Below are 22,769 nucleotides of genomic sequence, written 5' to 3'. Positions count from 1 at the left end.
TAGCACCGGCTCACAGAATGCTGATCCCTTCCTTTAGGACACTTTGAGTGAGTGTGTGCAGGGGTGCGTGTGCGTGCGCTCTCCTCTCGCTCGCGTAAGACTCTTCATGAAAGTTTAACGTCTCCTATCCCGAGGAGCAGCAGGACAGATCGGCCCTCATGCATTCTTTATGATGTTTTTCTTGCTTACTTTAATTCTTGCGTCATTCTGCTTTATGTTGCGGCGAGCAGGTGTTGTGTCTGAGTCAGCCGAGTCAAAATAGAAACTTTCGGTGATTCATCTACAAACGGACGGTTTGCTTTTTAATGAGACCTCGTACTTGATCTCCAGCATGAATTTAATGTAGTTTATAATATTTTAGCCTGTTTTCGGCTGTTAACTAATTGCAGAAGCCCATGCTGAGACATTCTTTCTTTCATGTTGGTCAGATGGGACTTCCGCTGTGGTACTCAAAGAAGCAAGCAGACGCCAGAGGCCTCACGCTTTTGAAGAGAATAGTTATCGCAGTGACCTACTTAGCCACTAAACTAGCAGCTTTTAAACTAAACCAGCAGCTCTGAACTCTGTTAAGGCTCTTTTCATTGACTACAACTCATGGTAAGAATATGGTGCAAGACAAAGAGCTTCTATTCTTTTTATCTACTGTTTAAGTTTTTTACAGTTAATAGGAGTAGCTTTAAAGGAGAAGTTCACTGATTTTTCAGAGCTTCAGCATAATTCGCTTTTTGGGTGGTAAACAAAGTTATTTTGGTTGTTTTATGAAATAATGCAGCATTTTAAAGATATGTATGAGGCACAATCACACAGTGGCGGTGATAGTAACCCAGCATCTGGAACATTTAAAGCCTCTAAAGACTTCCTCACAGAGAGTTATCATAGTTACAAATACATGGGTGATGTCTTGGAGAGAGCTTTAAGGTTTTTCCTGTTTTGGAAGGATGCATGATGATATCAGAATTATACCAGTATCAGTCAATAATTCCTTAAAAAAATGGATAGATGTTCAGATTTGACTGATATTTCAAAATGATACTTTCTTTCTTCAGAAAAGTGTTTAGGTGATGCAGTGCTACTGTTCTAAAGCTAATCCAAGTGAATATAGTCTCAGCTTCTGTTCATGTATCGTCATCAGCAGATTTGTATATGGAGAACATCAGATATCAGCATCTGCCCAGAATTCCCAAATCAGTGTATCCCTAGTTTGATTATTTCCAAGAAAATACATGCAGGGTGTTGATGAGAAAAACAGTAGCCAAAGAAAGATCTGTTATCTTTTTAGGAATATCCGCATTACATCATCATCATCTTTAACCACTTAGTCCAGATAGGGTCACGGTATAATTTACATTACATTTACAGCATTGGGCAGACAATTTGATCATTTTTTTACACAGGTAGGCGAAGGTAGTGTTAGGAGTCTTGCCCAAGGACTCTTATTGGTGTAGTGTAGGGTGCTTACCCAGGCTGGGATTGAACCTCAGTCTACAGTGAGGAAAGCAGAGGTGTTACCCACTACACTATAACAACCACTGTAGCAGTTGGCAGAGCAGAGAATCCCAGACGACCCTGTCACCCATAACTTCCTCCAGCTCATTCCGGGGGACCCTGAGGACGCTTCCGGGCCAACTTGGAGCTATAACCCGTCCAGTGGGTCCTAGGACGACCCCGGGGTCTCGTCCCAGTAGGCCGTGCCTGGTAAACCCCTACCTGGAGGTGGCCAGGGGGCATCCTGATCAGATGCCTGAACCACCTCAACTGGCTCCTCTCAATGCGGAGGAGTAGCAGTTCTACTCCGCGCTCCTCCCAGATGACGAAGCTCCTCACCTTATCAAGTAGAGTTTAGCCCGCCACCCTGCAAAGAAAGCTCATTTCCTCTGCTTGTATTCACGCATTACGTATAGAGTCCAATGCAAAAGTTTGTGCACCCCTGGTCAAATGATGTTTTGTTGATTTTCTAAGTGAAAATAAGTTACACATCCTCTACAGAGAACATACTTCTACACCTTTTTATGTATAATTACTGTTTATTTGGGAAAATAAAACATAAATTGTGGCCTGTGCAAAATTTATAACACCCTTTATTATTTTTTCCAATATGTTAAACTCAAATAAATAAAAATTGTGCACTAAAATTTGCATAAAAATGCCATTTTTAAGTGGGTTCTCTGTGGATGATGTGTTAACTTATTTTCACCTAGAAAATCAATAAAACGCCATTTGACCAGGGATGCAGGGCTTTGTGTTGTAGACCTCCTCCACCTCCTTTCCTAGTACTAACACTGTAATGAAATCAAGCTTACTGTGTTTCTCTAGACAGGACATTTTCTTCAAAACCTTCAACATAACTTTGTTTACTTATCAATAGTGCCACATGAATAGAACTACACTGTGTAAGGATGCCTTTTAGTGCAAGTTTAAAACAAGAAAGTTCAATTAAAACAAGCTATAGGAAGTTATGTCATGTCAGACATTCTTCTAGCATAACACTGAAGTGCTCAGAAAGGATAAGTTCATTAATTTCATTAATGCAAATTTCAATATCATCATACCATAACGCCATAATATATTAAGAAAACTGGCACCCGGCGCTAATTTCAAGGCTGTAGCCCCTGGGGACAAAGCCATGAAGAGCTCCATTCTAACTATGACTGTGATGTGGTAGATGTGAACCGCAGTATTCATAAGAGTAAAATAGAGTGGAAATGTTCTCTGGCGCTCGGCCACTCAGCTTCAGCTTGCTTTATGTCACTGCACTGCCACAGCTGTCACGTCGTTTTCCTCTAGAGCAAACGGCCAAGAGCCTCTCCGGAACACTCAGCTCTGTGTGGAGGCTGTGGTGTCGAATCAGAAACAGCAAAAAGAAAAAAAAAACGTGTCTTTGAGGCTCTGAGACAAGTGCTGCAATTGAAGCAATCTTCTCAAGCTTTCACTCGAATATCCTGTAAGAGTAGACTTTTAAAGTTCAAAAGAGGGTTAGGGGCGAGAGAGAGAGAGAGTGAGAGAGAGAGAGAGAGAGTGAAAGATGAGTGCACATATCTTCTTGGTCTCTTATGATTAAACAGCATTCGATAAAATCTCTCTTTTACGTTGGGTTTTTGTTCACTTCCTTTATGACCTTCAACGACCTTCACAATGCCGTTATTTTTGCAAGCCCTGTCCGTCACGCCCTGCACTCCTGTTGGTCAGCAGAGCGTTTGTGGCAGTGCTGACCAGAGGTGGAAAGTAATGAATTGCAGCTACACGCAGTAGGAATACTTAAGTGCAAATTCCCCATGTTTTTTTTTTTTTTACTTTTTTCCATTATTTAATTTACCTAAATTAATTTTTTATTACGGAACCTTGCTGGTGACATCCGGTATAAATAAAAAACAATGCATGGCTATGACTTAGTAAGGTGTGGGAACGAGATAATTAAGTCATGACCACAACTTAGTAAGGCATGGGAATGAGGTAATTAAGCCTTGACAACAGCTTAATAAGGCATGATCTCATTTTGGTGACATTCCTTATAAATAAAAATAATGTGTGGCCACACTTTAGTAAGGTGTGGAAACTTGATAATTATATCATGGCAATGAATTAGTAAGGCATGGGAATGAGATAATTAAGCACAGCTTAATAAAGCATGATCTTGTTCCCACAAATTACTAAGTCGTGGCCACAACTTAATTACCTCGTTCCCATGCCTTATTAAGTCATGGCCACACATTAGGATCTCATTCCCACACGTTAATATGGCATGGCCATGCATTATTTTTACTTATACAGGATGTCACCAGCAGGGCTCCGTACCTTACTAAGTCTTGGCTGCAACTTAATTATCTTGTTCCCACGCCTCACTAAGTCATGGCCACGCATTAGGATCTTGTTCCCACATGTTAATACGGTGTGGCCACACATAATTTTTATTTATACGGGATGTCACCAGCAGGGTTCCATATTTAATAACCCTTACAAAATTATAAAAAAAAGAAAAAATCCAATTTTCACAACTCAGTTTCCACCCTGAGGAAGTAGTTCACTAGATGCCAGCTCGTTTAGCTAAATCTGTCATTTTAGAACAGCGAGTATAAAGTATGTAACCTAAAGAAGTTTTTATATGCAATTTAACTGAACAAACTATTACTCTGAGAAACTGAGAAAGTAATTACTTGGCTAGCTAATCTTGGCAAAATATGTTTTTTTAAACTCGTAACTCAAAATTTCCAAACTATATCTTGGTAAAATCAAAAGAAACCTCTCATCTGGGAAAGTCGGGATGGTGTTCAGGTTCAGTGCGTGATGTCAGATCAACTTGGCTGCTCACACCGCTAATAGTAATAAAGTTCCACTTCTCTACTTTAAAATGGGATTTGCTTTAGATCAGTTGACAGACAGATACAGTAGATGATTATGTCTATAAAATGAATCGTTTGCTGTTGTTAGACAGTAAATATGTCATGGATGTTAAAGTCATTCATATCACAGATGTTAGCTGGATAGCTTGTTGGCAACAATGCTCGCTTTCATGAAGGAGTCCCCACTTTGTAGCTCGACTGCACAGAGGTTGAAAATGACGTAATTCCAAGCTCCAACTTCCCATTTCCGAGTTAAGTCAAACACGGCATTACACAGTCAATAAAGCCAAAGAAACCTTGAGGCTTGGACCTTCTGTCTGTAATATAGAATATTGACTTTAAACTAATTTAAAGTACATTTGGAATAAGAAAGTGTATTTTGCTGCTGTCGGAAGAAAACCTCGTATCTCCATTTTTGGCGTTTTTCAGTTTTAGACATAATCTGAAAATGCCTGTTGCCCTTTACATTATATGTAAATTTCATGATGAATGGACCAAAATGACAAAAAAGTCTGGTTCCATTGATTACATTAAAAGTAAAGGCTTTTTTTTTCCTTTTCCTGTAACGTTACCATTTTGGAGATACAAGGTTTTGGTCCGACAACATTGCTTTACACTCTTAATTTCTTTATTAAGTCTTTTACTCTAACATAGGTAGGAATTTGCACTACTCTTTCCACCCCTGGTGCTGACCTATACAGTGATGGCCAGAAATGGGCAGTGTTATGCTGTAGGCCATACTGCTGTTCATTGAAAGAAAAAAACTGTGTGCATGTCTGTGTCTGCCTGCATAAACGTGAAAAAAGAGTGTGTGTCCACCCAGTCTTGCTCAGGGAAGACCCTCGGGGCATTCAGGATCTAAAGCGCTTCACTCTGCTTTTTAAATGCTTTCCCTGCGTAAGTTTAATGAAGCGAAATATAAGTCTGAATAATTCAATAAATTTTTTCCCACTGCCCGGCTTTATTCTGCGTTGTTTTTGTGGACAATTGCATTTATTATGAGGAGTGTTAAAATCACTGGAGCAGTGTAAAAACAGTAATTAAATGCTGAAATCAATTCATGATCCTGAATGCACCCTCACTGTAATCGTTGCTACTTAAAGCCAAGTAATGCAGATGAATCTTTTTGAGAGCACTGTATAATAAATGCTATCAGGAGATGTAAACCAGCAATCCCATCTAGTACCATTTCATCCAGACAAGATCAAACGAGGACAGCCAAGCCACAAAGCCACGCTGCTTATACTGGGCCGTTTGCCCTGAGATGACTTTGTCCACTGTTTTGTGTGAAGATGTACTGTAAGTTTTCTGTTTGTCCACTTGGGGTGTCACGATCCAAGGTTATCTGCCCCCTTTTTCTGATACGACTCATTCAATTCTATGTAATGATTCAGTGTCACAGTTTTTTCATAGATAAGGAAGCAAAACCAATATGCATTAGTAAAGCCAATGTTAGGCCTCAAATTACTTTAAAATGCTACAGCAAAATCACTTAATTTTTGGTATGTGCATAATATGATACTCTCTGAACTGATGTTTTTTGGACTACTTTTTTGAGATGACTGCAGGCAAAACAATGGTAACACTTTATTTGGAGTGGTCCTTTGTAGATGATTAATAAACCCTTAACAGAGTATTAGTAACAAATCAGCAACATATCAGTGAAAGTAGCAGTAATGAATGATCTGAATACACTGAAGTAAATATCTTGTAGATGTACTGTTGATACATTACTTACATTAAGTAGATGTACGGTTAATATGTCACTTCCATTACGCAAAACCTAACCTTACCAACCTTACTTAAAACCTAACCCTAACCCTGGCCCTAATCCTAACCCTCACCTTAACCTCAACCCAAACTCTAATCCTAATCCTCATATGTTTTTGACATGTTACTGAGAGTCTGTTGAGTGTTTGTTTCATCTACAAAGGACAACTCAAAGTGTCACCAAAACAATTAATTAAGTGGCTGTTTGGCTGCTTTTCCATTTTAAACTAGTTATACACTTAAACCTCTTTAATTTGACAAAATCACTGACATAAAGTTACATAAAGTGTCATTAATATAGCACAGTGGGATAAAATAGCCTTTATAGTCTTAGATTACAGTATTAAGTGAGAATTCCACAGATTTTTAAAAATGTCTGTATAATTATGTGTCATTAAGATGCAAACAAAGTCATTCAGAGTGGTTTGAGAAACTCACCGAATCAAAATTGTTCACAGTGGAAGTGAATGGAACCAGACATCCAAGCGTATAATATCTTTAATAGCTACCTCACAGAAAGTTATTACAAAAATGGTTATGAATACATTGGCTGGTGCATGAAACATTGTTTTAACAATAGATTCAAAATAAGGTTTTGGCCTAAGTGTTGGTAAAATTGTCCTTAGAAATAAAAAAAATCACTATTTTACCATTAACATTAGATATAAAATCTCAGACGTGTATGTTCACCAGTTGTTTTCAATAGCAAATAAATTTTATCAATATATATTTTTGTTGTATTACAGCTGAGGTTTATGTCACCACCACTGTAAAAGGAATCAGTTTCTCTACAATGAACCATTTCATATCAAACCACTCTGAATGACTTTGTTTACATCTCAACCACCAAGTTATATAGGAATTTTGATAAATTGGTGAAATTGCTCTTTAGGTAAGGACTAGAATTGGGCTGGGCTTTAAATACATTAGGCTCTGATATCAGTCTTTTGGATCAGTTTGGAACATCTCTACCTCTGGTCCAGTCAGCAGAGAGACTGTGGTGTGGCTCAGCGTCTCTCGTTTGTCTTGTCTCTTCCTCACTCTCATCCCGTGTCCTCCTTGTGATCCATATTGTTCATTTGTTTGTTCTCTCTCTCTCTCTCTCTCTCGTTCTTCTCTTCCCCATGTGTACCCAGGCAGCCCATTGAGTAGCTTCTTTGACGTAATTAAACAGCTCTTTTCAGACGAGAAGAACGGGCAGGTGCCCCACGCCGCGGGCACGCCCAAGCACGGTGCCAGCAGCAAGAAACACGAGTCCGACTCTAATACCTCCAAATGCCCGTCGGGCAAAGACAAAGCCAAGGTGGCACCATCAGTTGGGACACAGGAGCAACCTTAAGACCCAGGAGTGTTAGTAGATCACCAGATTTAAATATATAGTACAACGTAGATGAAGCTTTTGACTCGAGCTCTGGCTCAACTGTAAAAGACGCTCAAGAAACTTTTATACGCTGGAATGATTACTGCAGTAGAGTATTACACCAGTGCATTCTCTCCACCAGGCACAGACACACTCCTCCCTTCTTTAACCAGGTGTCTTATTGCTCTGCTATGGAAGCCTGTTCTCACCAGATAGAGGAGAAAAAAAATACCTTCATGTCATGTCTTTTTTTGTTTGTTTGTTTGTTTTTGTCTCCTGCTCAGTTCTGGCAGCATTGCCAAAACATGGACTTAGTATCTCAAAATAAGGACTTTTTCTTGAAATACTGACTTAGTACCTTGAAATAATGTGTTATCTTTTAAAAATATCGACATAGTATCTAGAAATAATGACCAATATTCTCGAAATATTGACTTAATATCTCAAAGTAACATTCTTAAAATATTGACCTAGTATTTCAAAATATTGAATTAGTATTTTGAAATAATGACTTTATTTTCTCAAAATGTTGACCTAGTATCTTGAAATAATGACTTGATGCTCATAAAATATTGACAATATCTCAAACTAATTACTAATTACTAATATTGTTGAAATATTTACTAAATATCCCAAAATAATTAATTATTTTCTCAAAATATTTATAAAACACCTCAATATAATTACTCATTTTGTCAAATTATTGAATTGCTATCTTGAAATCTTTATTGATGAGATACTGTCAACATAATGAGTTTAATAAAAAGTTATAATTATTGTAGGATAATAAGTGATTATTATGAGACATTAAGTAATTATTCTCAGATACTAAATAAATATATTAAAATATAAAAATATTGATTTAGTATCTGAGAATGATTACTTAATGTCTCATTAAGAATTGATGTAGTATTCCAATACATCAATATTTTGAGAAAATAATTCAGAATTTGGACATATTAAGTGGATATTTTAAGAAAATATGTCAATATTTTGACAAGATAAGTCTGTCTGTTTTCACGTGCTGCTGCCAGGAACAGAGAAGGAGAAATAACTGTAGGCTTTTTTTTCCTCTACCTGGCGGGAATGGTCTTCTGTACTCTGTTGCCTTTTTTTGCATTTCTTGTGCTTTTTCTCTTTTGCGTTTTCTGTTTTGGTGACGCCGTTTGCCCATTTCTGCTACCAGGGATTATCCAGAAAACGTGTTAGAGCCCATCCGCATCATGTACAGTATGTCGATGGAAGGCACATTACACAGCAAGTACAAGCTACGGACGGACGCTCCTCAACGCTGACGCACGCAAACTTCACCAAGACACGTTCAGCCTCCGCACCTCACTCCTGCTCGAAGACTCACGTCTGAAGAATTGAGAAAAAGCCTTAAGAAAAAGAACCACAACACTCATTCAGCCCTGCTCTGATCTACTTCCCCTTTATTTTCTCCCTTCTCCTCTTTCTGTTTGTGACCCTCCAAGTCTCTGTCTCTCTCTCTGTTTTCCCTCTTTTTGTTTTCTTCATATCCCAACAGTTCTGTTGACGGGAGGATGAGCTGTTGACATTTCAGACACGGTCAGGCGTTTGAGGAGCTGCCCACACGGACTCTTGTTGGATTGTATTCTTTTCAATGTAGTCTTTCTTTATGAATGACAGAATTTAAATATTTTATGGACTTTGTGTCATTGCTGTACAAGATTTTCAAATCTTATTTGAAAAAAAAAATATGGGGTAGCCTATTTTGGGGTGGTTCTGGGACGGGACTGTGGGGGTGGGTGATGTTTCAGATGTTTCAGCAAATGATCTATTCTGTACAGACTGTATATGTTCCTTACGTAAAACTCGTCTGTGACTCTGCTTGGGCTGATTGTGTTGCCAGTTTGTTTATTTTTCCCCATTTAGTGATGAAATCTTTTGTTTTCTTTCACCTTTGAGTGAAATTATGCTTAATGTATTCTTTTGATGTCAGTTTTTTTTTAATCTTTTTTTTCCCCTTTCTTTTGGAAAAGCATCTGCAGGATTCAGAGACCTTTGGCCACAGTTGTGTATAATTTTATAACTTATTTATCATCCTATTTTATTTGTTCTCGTCTGTATTATTATAATTATTTTTTGTTGTTTAATTGTTTAATTTATTCAGCTGGGACTATTTATAAACCAAAATCGGGTAGTTTAGTGTTTGTATCGGAGCTACTTGTCAGATTGTTTTTGAAGAATTTCGTCATTTGTGTTCGTTAAGAACTCATCCGATCTTTTTTCGTGAATGAAGCACTCTTTTCTTTTCCCGGCTTTGACCAGAAAAAGAGCTTGTAGTATATGTTAAATTATTTACCAGTAATTTAAGAATGTAGACTAGCCTCTTTACGGGGGGAGGGGGAGGGTGGGGTTATACGAAGTTATGAACTATTGATATTCGTCACTTTTCATCTCATAGTGCGTGTACAACAGGTCCACACATTCGAACCACATGATGTAAATAGACGACTTTTTTGGCAATGAGTTTCTTAAAGGCACCGAGGGGATGCTCCTGCTCCTAGCTGTGTTCTCGTATTTGCCGTTTGCATGTCCGACATTCGGCTTTTCTTTGCATGATGTTGTTGTAGATGTTCGATTTTGCCCTCTCCTGCACCTTTTCCCCCTCTTTTTCAGGACGATCGACTTGTTTTCTCCCTCTCACCTTTTACGTTTCTCTTCTCATCCCTTTCTTTGTTTGTCTTTTTTTTATTCGTACACTTTTTTGTTGTTTTTTTGACTCTCTTCCCCCCTCATTGCTTTCTTCAGTATTCTGTACTGCTCTCTCTGAGAGGGGTCCGATGATGTCGTAACCCAGGTGGATATCCATGGCCCGGGGGGGTGGGCGGGGGGATTCTGCTGAAGAGAAATAAACTAAGCAATACCTATTCTTATTCCTTCCTATTTTGTACTTCGGGAGAGAAGAGAAGCTGCTTTGTTGTGAACTACAGATTGGTTAATACTGAGCAGGAAAAAAAAAAAAAATCAAAACCACAGCTAATGTATCCCCTTGTAACTACTGTGAACAACTTCAGTGCAAACAGAAATAAATCCATTGGATTCTTTGGATACGTCTCATACAATGAAATGTAAATACAATACTTCACATTTATTGCTTGATTGCTTGATTTCTTGTAAATACACCAGAGGTTTACAGTGAGATCAATCAAGAGCCCTAGCAGTACAGAGGAATATAATATTTCAAATAATTTAGGTCTTTTAAAATGGTCCCAATGTACCACGTACCACTTATTACATCAGTAACATATTTACATGTTAAAATGGAAGCACTTATAAACGTGGACAAAACTATGTACAAATTATTAGTATTAAAAAACATTTTTCACAATTACTTTCATTCACATTACTGCACTGTCTTTCTTTCTAACAGGCGTCAACATCCCATTTTATCCGCTAGAGGGCACTATTACTGCAGCACATATCACTGTGTGACCTATCACTGTATGTATAGTCATATGTAAAAGTCTGGGCGCCCCTGAATAAATTACATTTGGTTAATTTTCTGTGTGATAATATGTTAACACATCCTCAACAGGCAAACAAATATTAGCATTTCTGCTAACTGTAGTACACAGTTTATATTTATTTGCTGAGTTTACCGAGGATAAACAAAATGTGCCATAACTTTTGCACAGGCAAAATTCTATGCTTAATTTAAGTAAATAAACGGCAACTGCATTGAAGTGTGCAGAAGTGTGTTCTCTGTTCACTTCTTTTCACTTATATAAATCAACAAAACGTCATTGGATCAGGGGTGCCCAAACTTTTGCACACGACTATATGTTTATAATGCATTCTTTACCAAACTCATTTCTCCCTACTTCCTTTCCTGCGCTCATCAGTCCGTATTTGAATGCATTTGCCGAACGGGAACTTGCCGCATCTCGCTAATGAGTGCACAACATCTCCCGACATCTACAGAAGAACGTGGCTGTGTTCTAAATGCACTGCCTTATACATATTCAGCACTGGCTCGTTCTGTAAGTAATGAGATATCAGCCTAATTGCTCTGTCTGTCCTGTCAAGGCACATCTCCACTACCGCTTGGGCCAAGTTTTCCACTTCAATAGGTTTTCCATGCGGGCACAATTAGCACGTTTCTGCCCTGCCATCACACCATGAACGAGCTGCCAAGATATCGCAGCCTGGAGGCCAGTGTTGCCTGCAGGGCCTCCAGAGTGTCCGGCTCCTGGTCTGGACCGCACTCGGACCCCAGCAGCAGCTCCTCAAACTCTCTCCGCTGCAGCATCTGGGGCATGTTCTGCAAGAAGAAGCCTTCGCAGAATTCAGCCAGCTCTGCCGCACAGCTCGCCTGTTGGCCAAACACAGCAGAAACAGAGGACTCAGAGCACTGGGCTGAGACAGTGGACTACTAGTTTATACAAAGCGTTTCTATTGTGACTGTTCTAATAGAGCTCTGGGGCTGTGCATCATTTTGCAGTGGCCAAATAAGGAGCACTAGGTCTAAGCAGGTTTTGTTCCTGAGAAAAATTAGTGATGTTTTTGAAAACTGCTCAAAAAAATGCTCCAAAGCTGATACGTTTTGTCCCATGTATGTTTTCCCATCGTGTTACAGGATTATGAGGTTGTTTAGTAGTCAGAATGAATGCTACACACAAGCTACAAGCAAGCTTACACTTCAGTACATTGATTTCACATGAAAATAAGTCTATTGTTAAACTTCAACACTATTATGTAACACCAGCTCAAACTGCAGGTACTAAAGCTTGCTGTTTTGCATATTGTATATTGGTGAGGTTGCCAGTGTTATGATGTCAGTTCAGTGTGTAGCAGTGTTTGCTCACATTTAGCAATATTCATGTTACAACTACTTAATAACCTTTTAATTCAGAGGATCCAGTGACATTCGTTGGGAAAATGTACACAGTATAAAATGTCACAGCTTTGCAATATTTTTGTTGACCACAGCTTGTGCTTATGCCAATTTTCAAAAATGATAGACAAAAATTCAGACTTGGACTTCCTTATTTGGGCCTGTTGCTGACTTCAATATAACAACACGTCCTTGGTGGTCTACAGAGTGTTGCTTTAATTTTGCATCAGCTGGTCTTTAAAGGGGAATTTCTGCATAATTCAATGCTGAGATGTAAACAAAGTCAATATGTAAACAAGTAGTCGCTTGATGTGAGTTTATTTGTAGAGAACTTTACTCTGATTTCTTTACAGTGGTGATAATAGGAACCAGACATCATCATGTCTTTAATAAAAGCAGATCCGCAAAATACGTTTTCATTGCATCACAGCACCCTGCACGCATCTCTCCACCATGAATGGATTTTAAAAATATATATTTTAATCCAAAACCTTATTGCAAAACTGTGGTGAAACAATGTTTCCCGCATTAGGCAGTGCATTTGTACCCGATTTGTATCAAGTATTGAGCATTTCATACCAAACCACTGTGAATGGTTGTTTGTTTACATCTTAACAATTTAATTATGCGGTAATTTTTTAAAAATTGGTGGAATTGCCCTTCAATACCACATACCTACTTTACATATAGAGAAGTTACTGTTCTATCATTTGTTTTTATTAAAATATTAAGCAAATTTTTCAGAATTTTATTAATTGTAATTTAATACATTAATCATTAGCTATATGTAGCTGGCACAAGAACCATGTTGTGGGCACCAAAATGCCCACATGCCGGTACTTGTGGACCACCGAGCTCTCAAGTGTGCTCACCTTGGCTGTGTGGTAGATGAGGACAGCGTTGCGGGGGGTCATCCTCTCTGCACAGTGGACTTCACAGTGCCTCTTAAGGGTGCTGAGCTGGAAGGAGTGAGACACGGGCAGGAGCTGAAAATGAAACACAGTTCAGGTTCTGCTTCATTTACTGGACCCCTTTCAACACAGATTAAGTGTATTGAAACAAAAAACACTGAAAATGCTGTTTTTGTCAAGGACAAAGCTTTTCTGTCCTGGAAACCATTCAAGGCAGTAACAGATGACGCCTTTGGATGCATGTTGTGTTGATTCTCTTACCTCTAACATATCTGAGAGAGACGCTTCTGAATTCCCAGCTACTCCACCGTACAGATGAGCCATCAGCATCTGAGAGAACAGACAGTTTTATGTTTCTGTACAGACACAGTTTTACTGCAATATTCTAAACAATAATATAGCATGATACAGTTTGGTCATATTTAGTTTTCATTTTTGTGTGTGCTGTGCTTGAAGCACAATCACCTGGAAAGTGCTGTGCTTGATGTCAGTGAGCTCAATGATATTATGGTCCGCTGTGCCATTGGATCTGCAAACGCTGAGCAGCTCTTTGAACCTTGGGATGGAATTAAGGGGAACACAGACAATTCAGCGTCTATAATCACATTATCATTGAGGAGGGTATTAACCAGTTATATTTACTGAGTTCTATGTACAATTTGGATTAGTGATGCACTGAAAACAAAAACCGAGCTTTATTTATGATTTTGAAGGGACATACTAAACATAAAAGTAAACACATTTATTATTGATAAAATCTGCTTTCAGTAGGACAAATCTGAGCTGACAATAAATAAAAAACAGTATAAAAAAGTGCAAAAAAGTACTGTATGTGCCATGAAATCCAATGCCCTTGACATCAGAGATCAGCTGGTCATTCAAGGCAATGAATTCTGTTATTTTTTGTTATATTTTGCACTTTGGCTGTTGTTTGTGAATTTTTCATCATTTATAAACAGAGGCTAAGGATGGCGTCAGTGTGGACTTTCTGATTCTGTTCTGCTGTATTCTGGACGCCGAGCGGGATGATGTATTTTCAATTAGAATCAAACCTGTAGTGGAGAAGTTCTTGGGTGCTGCAATGATATTTGGCATAAAAATTACAAATTGCTTATCTGATGTTCTTCATAGAAATCCTGAAACAGTAAACACTGCTGACATTTTTTTCACTGCTCAGACTGTTTGAATGTATCTGTGCTGACCACCACAGGAAAGTAAACAAACAGCGTTTTATTCACTATTTCTCTTGTCCATTACCATTAAAATCAAGTGTCGTTTTTAAGTATTAAGTGCTGAATTCTGACACATTGTTGTGGATTAATCTATTGCTTAAATCTTTTTTGTCATGCCTTTTTCTCTTTTGTCCAGAAACCAAAATGTTCCAGTGACTGAAATTTCAGTGCATTCCTAATTTTAACGGATGTGTACTTTCATGAGTAGACCTATTTTCAAATGATAAAACTTTTACTTCCACTTAAGTATATGTGTGAGGGAAGCCGTCTACTTTTTTCTCTGTTACATTTTAGTTGCATTTAGCTAATAATTCCCTTTTTATTCTTTATTTCATTACGTTACGCTGTGCTTCTTTATGAGCGGTCATGTCTCTGACTCTGGAGCTTTAGCGTTTTAACCCTGAGATGAAGGACATCAAAAAATAGAAGAATTGCACGTAACAAACTTCAGTTCCTGTGCTGATGGATGCTGGATACACTGAGAAGTTACTCAGTACTGAAGGAGTTTGTTTGACACTTTTGTACTTCTACTTAAGTTCTTTGGAAAGTTACTGTTACTTTTACTTGAGTTACTGTTTTAGTAAAGTAACAGTACTTTTACTTGAGTACAGGGTTAGGCTGCTCTACTCTCTTGTGCAGGTTATAAAACTGAGCTTCTTCTGGTCGCTCACCTCTGAGACGCAGACATGAGAAGCACTTTGTGGGCGTAGAATGGCTGGCCTTGCACCAGGAACGTCACATCAGACATCTCAGAGTTATTCAGGAAATGAGCATCTGTTGAGCAGAACAACACATGCATTTATAATACATGAATGCATTTCAGCTAAAGGCCAGGAACTCTACTGGTCAAAAGTTTGGGGACACGATGCCTTCTTTTAGAATATTCTGAATGCTGTTTATTATTATTATTATTATTATTATTATTTATTTTTTTTCTTCCACAGCAGGGACAGAGAAGTATAAACAAGTCAAAGACATAAATAACGCTTATCAGTGATTACTACAGTAGGCTGACAGCACAATAACAAAAGGCATAAAAACAGGTATTACATAATATAGGCCAGCTAGAAATTATCATTCAAAAATCATAATCCTCTTGAGAAGACTAGAATGGAATCATATAAATCCTTCCTCTTTGCGACTCTGCTTGGGATGTAACTATATTTTGTAAGATGGATATCCAGAACTTTGTAATGTTTATAATACTGTACTGATAGTAATCAGAGTTGTGTGATGCTGGTCGTGGTGTCTCAGAACGATTCCTTTTGCCAGACAAATAGGTACAATTCTGGAAGTTTGAACAGGACTTCAGTTTAATCCTGAAGCCAGTTTTAAACCATAGTGCTGCAGCTCCAACTGCAAAGCTGGCAGATTTTATTAGCTCACATTTCTGTGTTTTATTACAGTGGATAAGGTGCAGATGTTTTTACTGATCGTCAGATCAGCATAAACATGTTTCCTCACGTAACTGATCAAATTAAGTTTATTCAAACAACATCTGAGCATGGTTACTAGCTGAATGAGGTAAAACAAGGTCATTTGCTCTGTCCGTCAACAGCCCAGCCAAGCTATTGGCTGTAACACCTATATTTAATGGCATTAATCCTATATTTGTGACAAAATTCTAAATCTTTAAGCCCAGAGGTGGTTTAAACACCTAAAATTTCTAAGTACTGAGTGCTGAAATCATAACGAGTGTATCCAATGTGTAGTGTTTTGTTAGTTGCTGTTTCAGGTGTGCAGTTTTGGCAAAAATCGAAACAGCTTCCTACTTAATATTTTATTTATTTATTTTATTAATAGTTTATTTAATTTATTTTAAGTCATTGCAAATCAACAAAGTAAACATGCTCATGTATTAAAAACATTTTGGAAAGCGAAGAGTTCCTTTTAATGGCCAGTGTATATGACTGCACTGAATAGAGAATAGAGACAGAATAGGCTTGACCTTGCAGATAAACTGGACAGGGTGGATAAAGTGATGTGCATTACCCAGTTGAGCAGCAGGTGTGTTCCTCACTGCAGGAATAGGAGGCAACACAGCAGAGCCAAAGCAGTGGCTCCAAACAACTCCCAGCCATTCACGGATCTCCTTATTCTAGTGGAACATGGACACACTTATCACTGATCTACATTACAGAATTCATCATCATCTACACGGATTAAGCCTAATAAAGGATCTGCTATGCTGAATTACTACTAACAGTGTGGTTTAGTCTGGAACTGGGCTTAACCAGGGCCTATAACTGTTTCCTGAGGGCTGTGGTTATGTTCTTTACCTTGGTGGTTCTAAAGATGGAGAAAAGCAGTGGCAGGCCATCTGAGATGAGCTCCTCGCAGTATTTCTCCTGCCACATGGAGGTGAAGTCTCTCAGCAGTGAAAGAGTGACCTCGGTCCTGGACTGTAGCTGAGCAATGCGCACGGACTCCAGCCACACATGCAGCCTCCACGGCACACCTGAAACAGACACAAACAAATGCAGCACAAGTTCAGCTCTGCTCAGATATAGAAGAATGTTAAAATAAATAAATAAATAAATAAATAAATAATCAAAGCCTTTAATCAGTATCTGATTGTTGAGTAGCTTTGGCTGATATTAATCAATGTTCAACAAAGTATTTGCTTGTTTTTACTGTCTTTATTCCACTACTGTGTAAATATAATGTATATTCAGTGTATTATATATACTTTGTTGATTTGCAATGACTTAAAATAAATTAAATAAATTAAATAAACTTAATAAACTTAAAAATTAAGTGGAAAGCTGTTTTGATCTTGCCACTTTTCTTAGCAAAAACTACACACCTGAAACAGCAACTAACAAAACACTACACATTGGATACGCTTGTTATGATTTCAGCTCTCAGTACTTAGAAATTTTAGGTGTTTAAACCACCTCTGGGCTTAAAGATTTAGAATTTTGTCACAAATGTAGGATTAATGCCATTATATATAGGTGTTACAGCCAACAGCTTGGCTGGGCTGTAGTGACGGACAGAGCAAATGACCTTGTTTACCTCATTCAGCTAGTAACTATGCTCAGATGTTGTTTGAATAAACTTCATTTCATCAGTTACGTGAGGGAACACGTTTATACTGATCTGACAATCAGTAAAGACATCTGCACCTTATCCACTGTAATAAAACACAGAAATGTGAGCTAATAAAATATATATATATATATATATATATATATATATATATATATATATATATATATATATATATATATATATATATATATATATATATATCTGCCCTGTGATGGACTGGCGACCTGTCCAGGGTGTATCCTGCCTTCCGCCCAATGACAGCTGGTATAGGCTCCAGCACCCCACCGCGACCCAGAAGGATAAGCGGTTTAGATGATGTATGTATGTATGTATATATATAGACAGGGTGATTCAAAAAGATTCATCCTACTTCAAAGCGCCATATTTTTACAACCGTGAGGCACTTAGGAACCAATCACATACCAGTTGAAAGTGGGGGTCACAGAGTACAGCTCAGAGCATTCGTCATTGGTACCAACAATTCCAAGAAAAAGGTCACCAGCATCACCAGTTCTCATGCTGTGTGACTTTTTCTGTGGGGGTATGTTAAGGATTCTGTTTATGTGCCACCACTCCCAACAACACTGGATGATCTCCGAAATTGCATTGAAAGAACCGTGAGTACAGTGTCACCCGACATGCCCAATCGAGTATGGGATGAATTTGAATATTGAGTTGATGTTGTCCGTACAGCTGGAGGAGGTTCATATTAAGCACTTACAAAATTACACAATAAACTTTATGCTCAATTAAACAATTTGTAATTTACTGCATTGTTCTGTAAAGATTTACAAATAAAATAAATCATTTTGAAATCAGATGAAACTTTCTGAATCACCCTGTATATAAAGCTCTGAGTCAAACTAAAATAATCAGTAATAATTATTATAATTTCGTTATTGTGAGGGCAGATTTTTACACCCCTGACCAAGCCATACCGAGTGCTCGGAGCTCCATGGTCACATCCAGGTAGCCATGTTCAGCACTGTGCAGGCTGGCCTCCTGTAGGGCTCGGCTTTGGGCCTTGGACATGTATGGGACGCCGCCGTTGCTGGAGGAGGAGTGAGAGCGGAGCGAATCCTTAACCTCCTCCCTCGGCTTCCCCTCCACCCCCTCCGCCAGGATCTCCTCCAGAGACAGCACATCCTCCTGCAGCCTGTGGGGCTGGCTCAGTAACTTCCTCAACACATTCCTACAGGACAGAACAGCACTTTTGAGATATGCAGTCATGGACTCAACTACATGAATAACGGTCTTTATTCAAACAGCACTTCATATTTAGTTACAGTCCTGAGCAAAAGTCAGAGACAACAGTACTTAAAGCTTTCTTCTTTGAGAGAGAGGAGAAAATCAAGCTGCTTCAGATCTGGAAAAATCCACAGGTGTTTCTGTCCATCCTTCCACTGTGAGGAGGGAACTCAACACTATGGGTCTGAAAGGATGTGTAGCTGTTAGGAAGCCAGTACTAATATAACACTTGTTAATCAGACAAAGAATCTGCGGGTGTTCTCAGAACGATGGACTGACCACCTTAACACTGACGTTGGGACCACTTGGATCGTGAGAAGCAGGAAGTGCAACCAACAAGTCTTCTAAAAAAGGGTGGACACGTTCAATAAAAGAAATTGATATTATATTTAGTTGTTAAGACTTCTGTTAAATATTTGTTTTCTGCCTTTTTCCTTGACATTGAAAAATTAATAACTTGTACTTAGTGGTGATTTTGACTGGCAATTAAATAAATAAGGGGTGTTCTCTGACTTTCGCACAGTACTGTACAGAAGCTCAAAGGGGAAGGTAAGCAAAACATTGGAAAAGTGAAACAGTGAAGTTTGAGTGAAAATGAAAAATGAACAAAATTAATGAAACAGCATAAATACAAAAAACTACTGATTATAAAGTTGAAGACACCCAAATAAACTAGGTATATACTAACTTAAACAAATGTCTAATGCGGTTTAAAAAAACAAACACCCTGTGAATGAATCTGTAAATGGGGTGCCTCCACTGAGACAAGTCTTTTATAGTTCCAAGACTATGCATAGTAAGGCACTGTGACTATATGCATTTTACTACACTCATCTATTCTTCACTTCCATTCACTGACCTCTTGATGGGGTCCACCTACTGCACCTTACAGGTCTACTGCATAGACATACAATTAAATACCACTGTCAATCTGTTGACTTGCACTATTTGTTAGCAGTGATGTGGTTGTTTATGTGGTGCAGGTACAAATGCACCAGGCTCATGTCCTGTTACTCTACCTGTGTCCATGTGCTGCAGCGTGACTGAAACAGTTCATATCCTCATACAGTGATGATGTCAGTGTGCTCCCACTATGCACGCGAAACATGGGGTCAGCACCACGGGACAGCAGCAAACTGACCATCTCATAGTTTCCTAAACACACAAACACATTTCACTCAGACTTCATACATAAATTCATAAACCATTTACTCTATATAAGCTATATTTAAGCAGTAGAACATGAAAGGTAGTGTGTTTTCATGAATAATATCACAGGCTATGTTCTATTTGCTTTTAAGAGTTCTGCAAAATAAAGAAAATCCTCAAACATTGTATCAAATGTGCTTTAATACTGACAATTCCTTCTACCAAAGAAATGGTAGCTTTTAGCATTACTGATAAAGCTGTGACATCATCAGGTTCAGCTTAACTATATTAAACTGAAGACTGTTTTGTCCCAGACAGTCTGTAAAGCATTAAACAGTGCGCCTCGTTTGCCAAATTCTATTCTGTTCATTTCTGGCAATTCCAGTTTAGTTGTTCCACCATCAAAGCTGCCAACAGATATGCTTGCTCAGAACGACAGGTTCAGAAATGACCAAATGGGCTGCAGGTCAAATGTAGTCTTACAGAAGTCATCTGGTGTGTCCCTTTTCTGTGCTAAAGGAGACGCTTAGTAAAGGTCAGATGCAGCATAAAGCAAATCATAACTTGGCATCAAGTGCTCAGCAGAATGATAGTGACGTTATCTAAAAAACAACACAGGTAGAACGCTTCTCAACCAATCAAAGTTTCATCTGAAATAACCAATTAATAAAAAAAACAATAAACTACAGGATACCATACAGTCATTTCACCATTGTTAGGGGATGTTGTTAATTGATTAGCAGGAGGCTATGGTTGTCAGTCAACATAATGGTCAGAGTTTTCCACTGACAGCACAATGGACTTTAATAACCCATATCAACATCCATATATGTGCATATATGAAATATTTAACAATAACTTCCAAAGTGGCTCAAGAAATCAGATTTTAGTAACGGTTTGTGGTTCATCTCTGTGTAATGTTCACCTGCAGCAGATGCCTGTTGGAGGGGGGTTTCTGCTGAACCTTGGTGTCCAGTCCTAAGGGCACGGCCCTCCACGTCTGCTCCCATGTCCAGCAGCAGCTGAAATTACACAACTCTTATTTAACAATTTAACAACAGGATATTCCTCAGAACACCTGGCTGTCTGTAACAAAAAAAAAAACAAAAACAAAGAAACAACAAAAAAAAATTTATTTTTCTGCATCATTTGAATGCAGTAGCTGTCCTTTATAATGTGTAAAATCCTATGATGAATGGATCAACAGAAATCCTTCATAATTACTTGGAATATTTTTTTTTCTTTTAACAATAATTTGCATTAAAAGTTTAAAATGTTGTACAGGTAATAATTTGGAGATACTTGCTTTTTGACAGTGATGATATGCACCCTATTATCTCTTCACTAAAAAAATCGTATACGTATTGTGCATCGTATGTAGTGTATAAGGATTTACACCTGTGCCACGGAAATATGTCCATACAGCACAGCGAAAGTGAGCGCCACCCAGTGGCGACTGTCAGGGTGAACAGAGGGGTGCTTTGAAGAGCAGCTGGGCACCTGCAGTAAGGAGCAAGAAGAACAAACACAAACTCTTCAGTTAAAAACCCATTTGATTTCTGTAAGGAACATGTCAAGGTATTTGCTACAAATGGACTGTCATGTAATGGAGTGATGTGTGTACAGAATAATTCCCAGTCCTTACAGCTAAATCCAGGTTGGCCCCTGCATGAATGAGCATGTGCACCAGCGCTTCATCCCCAGCAGAGCAGGCATACATCAAAGGGGTCATGCCCTAAATCCCCATAGAGAAACACAAAAGACGTTACATATATTCATACCACACTGTGGCCAAGTGACCCTTAAAAAGAGCCAGAGCTCTGCCCTTTGGCTCAGTTCAAACGGCAGACTGACCATCTTCTTCAGTGTCAGATACTGTGCTGTTATATTATGCAAAGTCGTGGACCTGGATTTAAGAGGGCATTTAGATAAGATAAGGAGGCATTTGGATTTAGAAAGTTAAGAGAAGAGCTAGCAGGAATGGCTCTGACCTGGTCATCCATGGTGTTGACTCCATCTGGACCCAGCAGTTGGATAGCCTGACCAATCAGATCTGTGCGTCCACAGTTAAGCATTCGAAAGCCCAGATCCAGATTGAACTTGTCTGTCGCAGCTTTCGAGTCCAAGCGCTTAAAAGAGCTGAAACAGCACTCTGGCCTGAGAAAGAGGTAGAAAGTTGGAGGGAGGGAGGGAGAGAGAGGGAGGGAGAGAGAGAGGGAGAGAGAGAGAGAGAGGGAGAGAGAGAGAGAGAGAGAGAGAGAGAGAGAGAGAGAGAGAGAAAGAAAGAAAGAAAGAAAGAAAGAAGAGAGAGAGAGAGAGAGAGAGAGCAATAAGAATGTTTTGAAATGGCATATGCAGATATTTCCTGAGCTGTAGGCTGGAACGACAGTCACTGTCATTGCAAAAAGGTTAAAAAATAAGCCAAAAAGAAGGTGCTTTAATGGTTCTTTAGTAAAGAAAATGGTTCTATATAGAACCATGAACACTCAAAGAACCTTTTGTATGATTAAAGAGTTCTTTGCGAATAATATATCGATTATTGAAACGAATAATCAATTATTCGGATTAATTACCAAATAACTCTTATGTATCCATTAGCTTTTAAATTTAGCTTGAGGTTGTTTTATGCATTTGCTAACTAATAATCAAGACAATAAAGATAATAAATAAAAGATAAATAAAGATAAATAAATAAATAAATAAATAAAGACTATTTAAGAATTCACTATTTTGATGAACGTTCATGCATGTTATGTTCATTTTGAACGCACTGGTGACCTCGACGTTAAGACAACGATGCAGTGTTTAAAACTGTACATGTTATTTGAAAGTGAACAGAGTCATTGT

General features: G+C 38.5%; 2 protein-coding genes across 2 annotated transcripts in view; one reads left to right on the top strand and one right to left on the bottom strand.

Annotated features, from left to right (window-relative positions):
• brsk2b (BR serine/threonine kinase 2b) overlaps positions 1–7,653 on the top strand; it is a 216,835-nt gene extending 209,182 nt beyond the window's left edge. The window contains exon 19 of the mRNA XM_036584321.1: positions 7,244–7,653. Within this exon, the coding sequence (XP_036440214.1) occupies positions 7,244–7,446 (203 nt within the window). The 3' untranslated portion in view covers positions 7,447–7,653. The remainder of the gene's footprint in view (positions 1–7,243) is intronic.
• Positions 7,654–10,564: 2,911 nt separating this feature from the next.
• abtb2a (ankyrin repeat and BTB (POZ) domain containing 2a) overlaps positions 10,565–22,769 on the bottom strand; it is a 53,534-nt gene continuing 41,329 nt past the window's right edge. The window contains 13 exon segments of the mRNA XM_036584320.1: positions 10,565–11,806; positions 13,201–13,314; positions 13,501–13,569; positions 13,705–13,795; positions 15,143–15,245; positions 16,464–16,569; positions 16,751–16,929; positions 18,464–18,717; positions 19,793–19,928; positions 20,848–20,944; positions 21,321–21,422; positions 21,568–21,657; positions 21,914–22,079. Of these exon segments, the coding sequence (XP_036440213.1) occupies positions 11,606–11,806; positions 13,201–13,314; positions 13,501–13,569; positions 13,705–13,795; positions 15,143–15,245; positions 16,464–16,569; positions 16,751–16,929; positions 18,464–18,717; positions 19,793–19,928; positions 20,848–20,944; positions 21,321–21,422; positions 21,568–21,657; positions 21,914–22,079 (1,708 nt within the window). The 3' untranslated portion in view covers positions 10,565–11,605.

This window comes from Colossoma macropomum, unplaced genomic scaffold, assembly GCF_904425465.1.
Source record: "Colossoma macropomum unplaced genomic scaffold, Colossoma_macropomum, whole genome shotgun sequence".
Classification (NCBI taxonomy): Eukaryota; Metazoa; Chordata; class Actinopteri; order Characiformes; family Serrasalmidae; genus Colossoma; species Colossoma macropomum.
The sequence above is the reverse complement of the archived record's forward strand: the minus strand, read 5'-3'. Positions and strand labels throughout refer to the sequence as shown.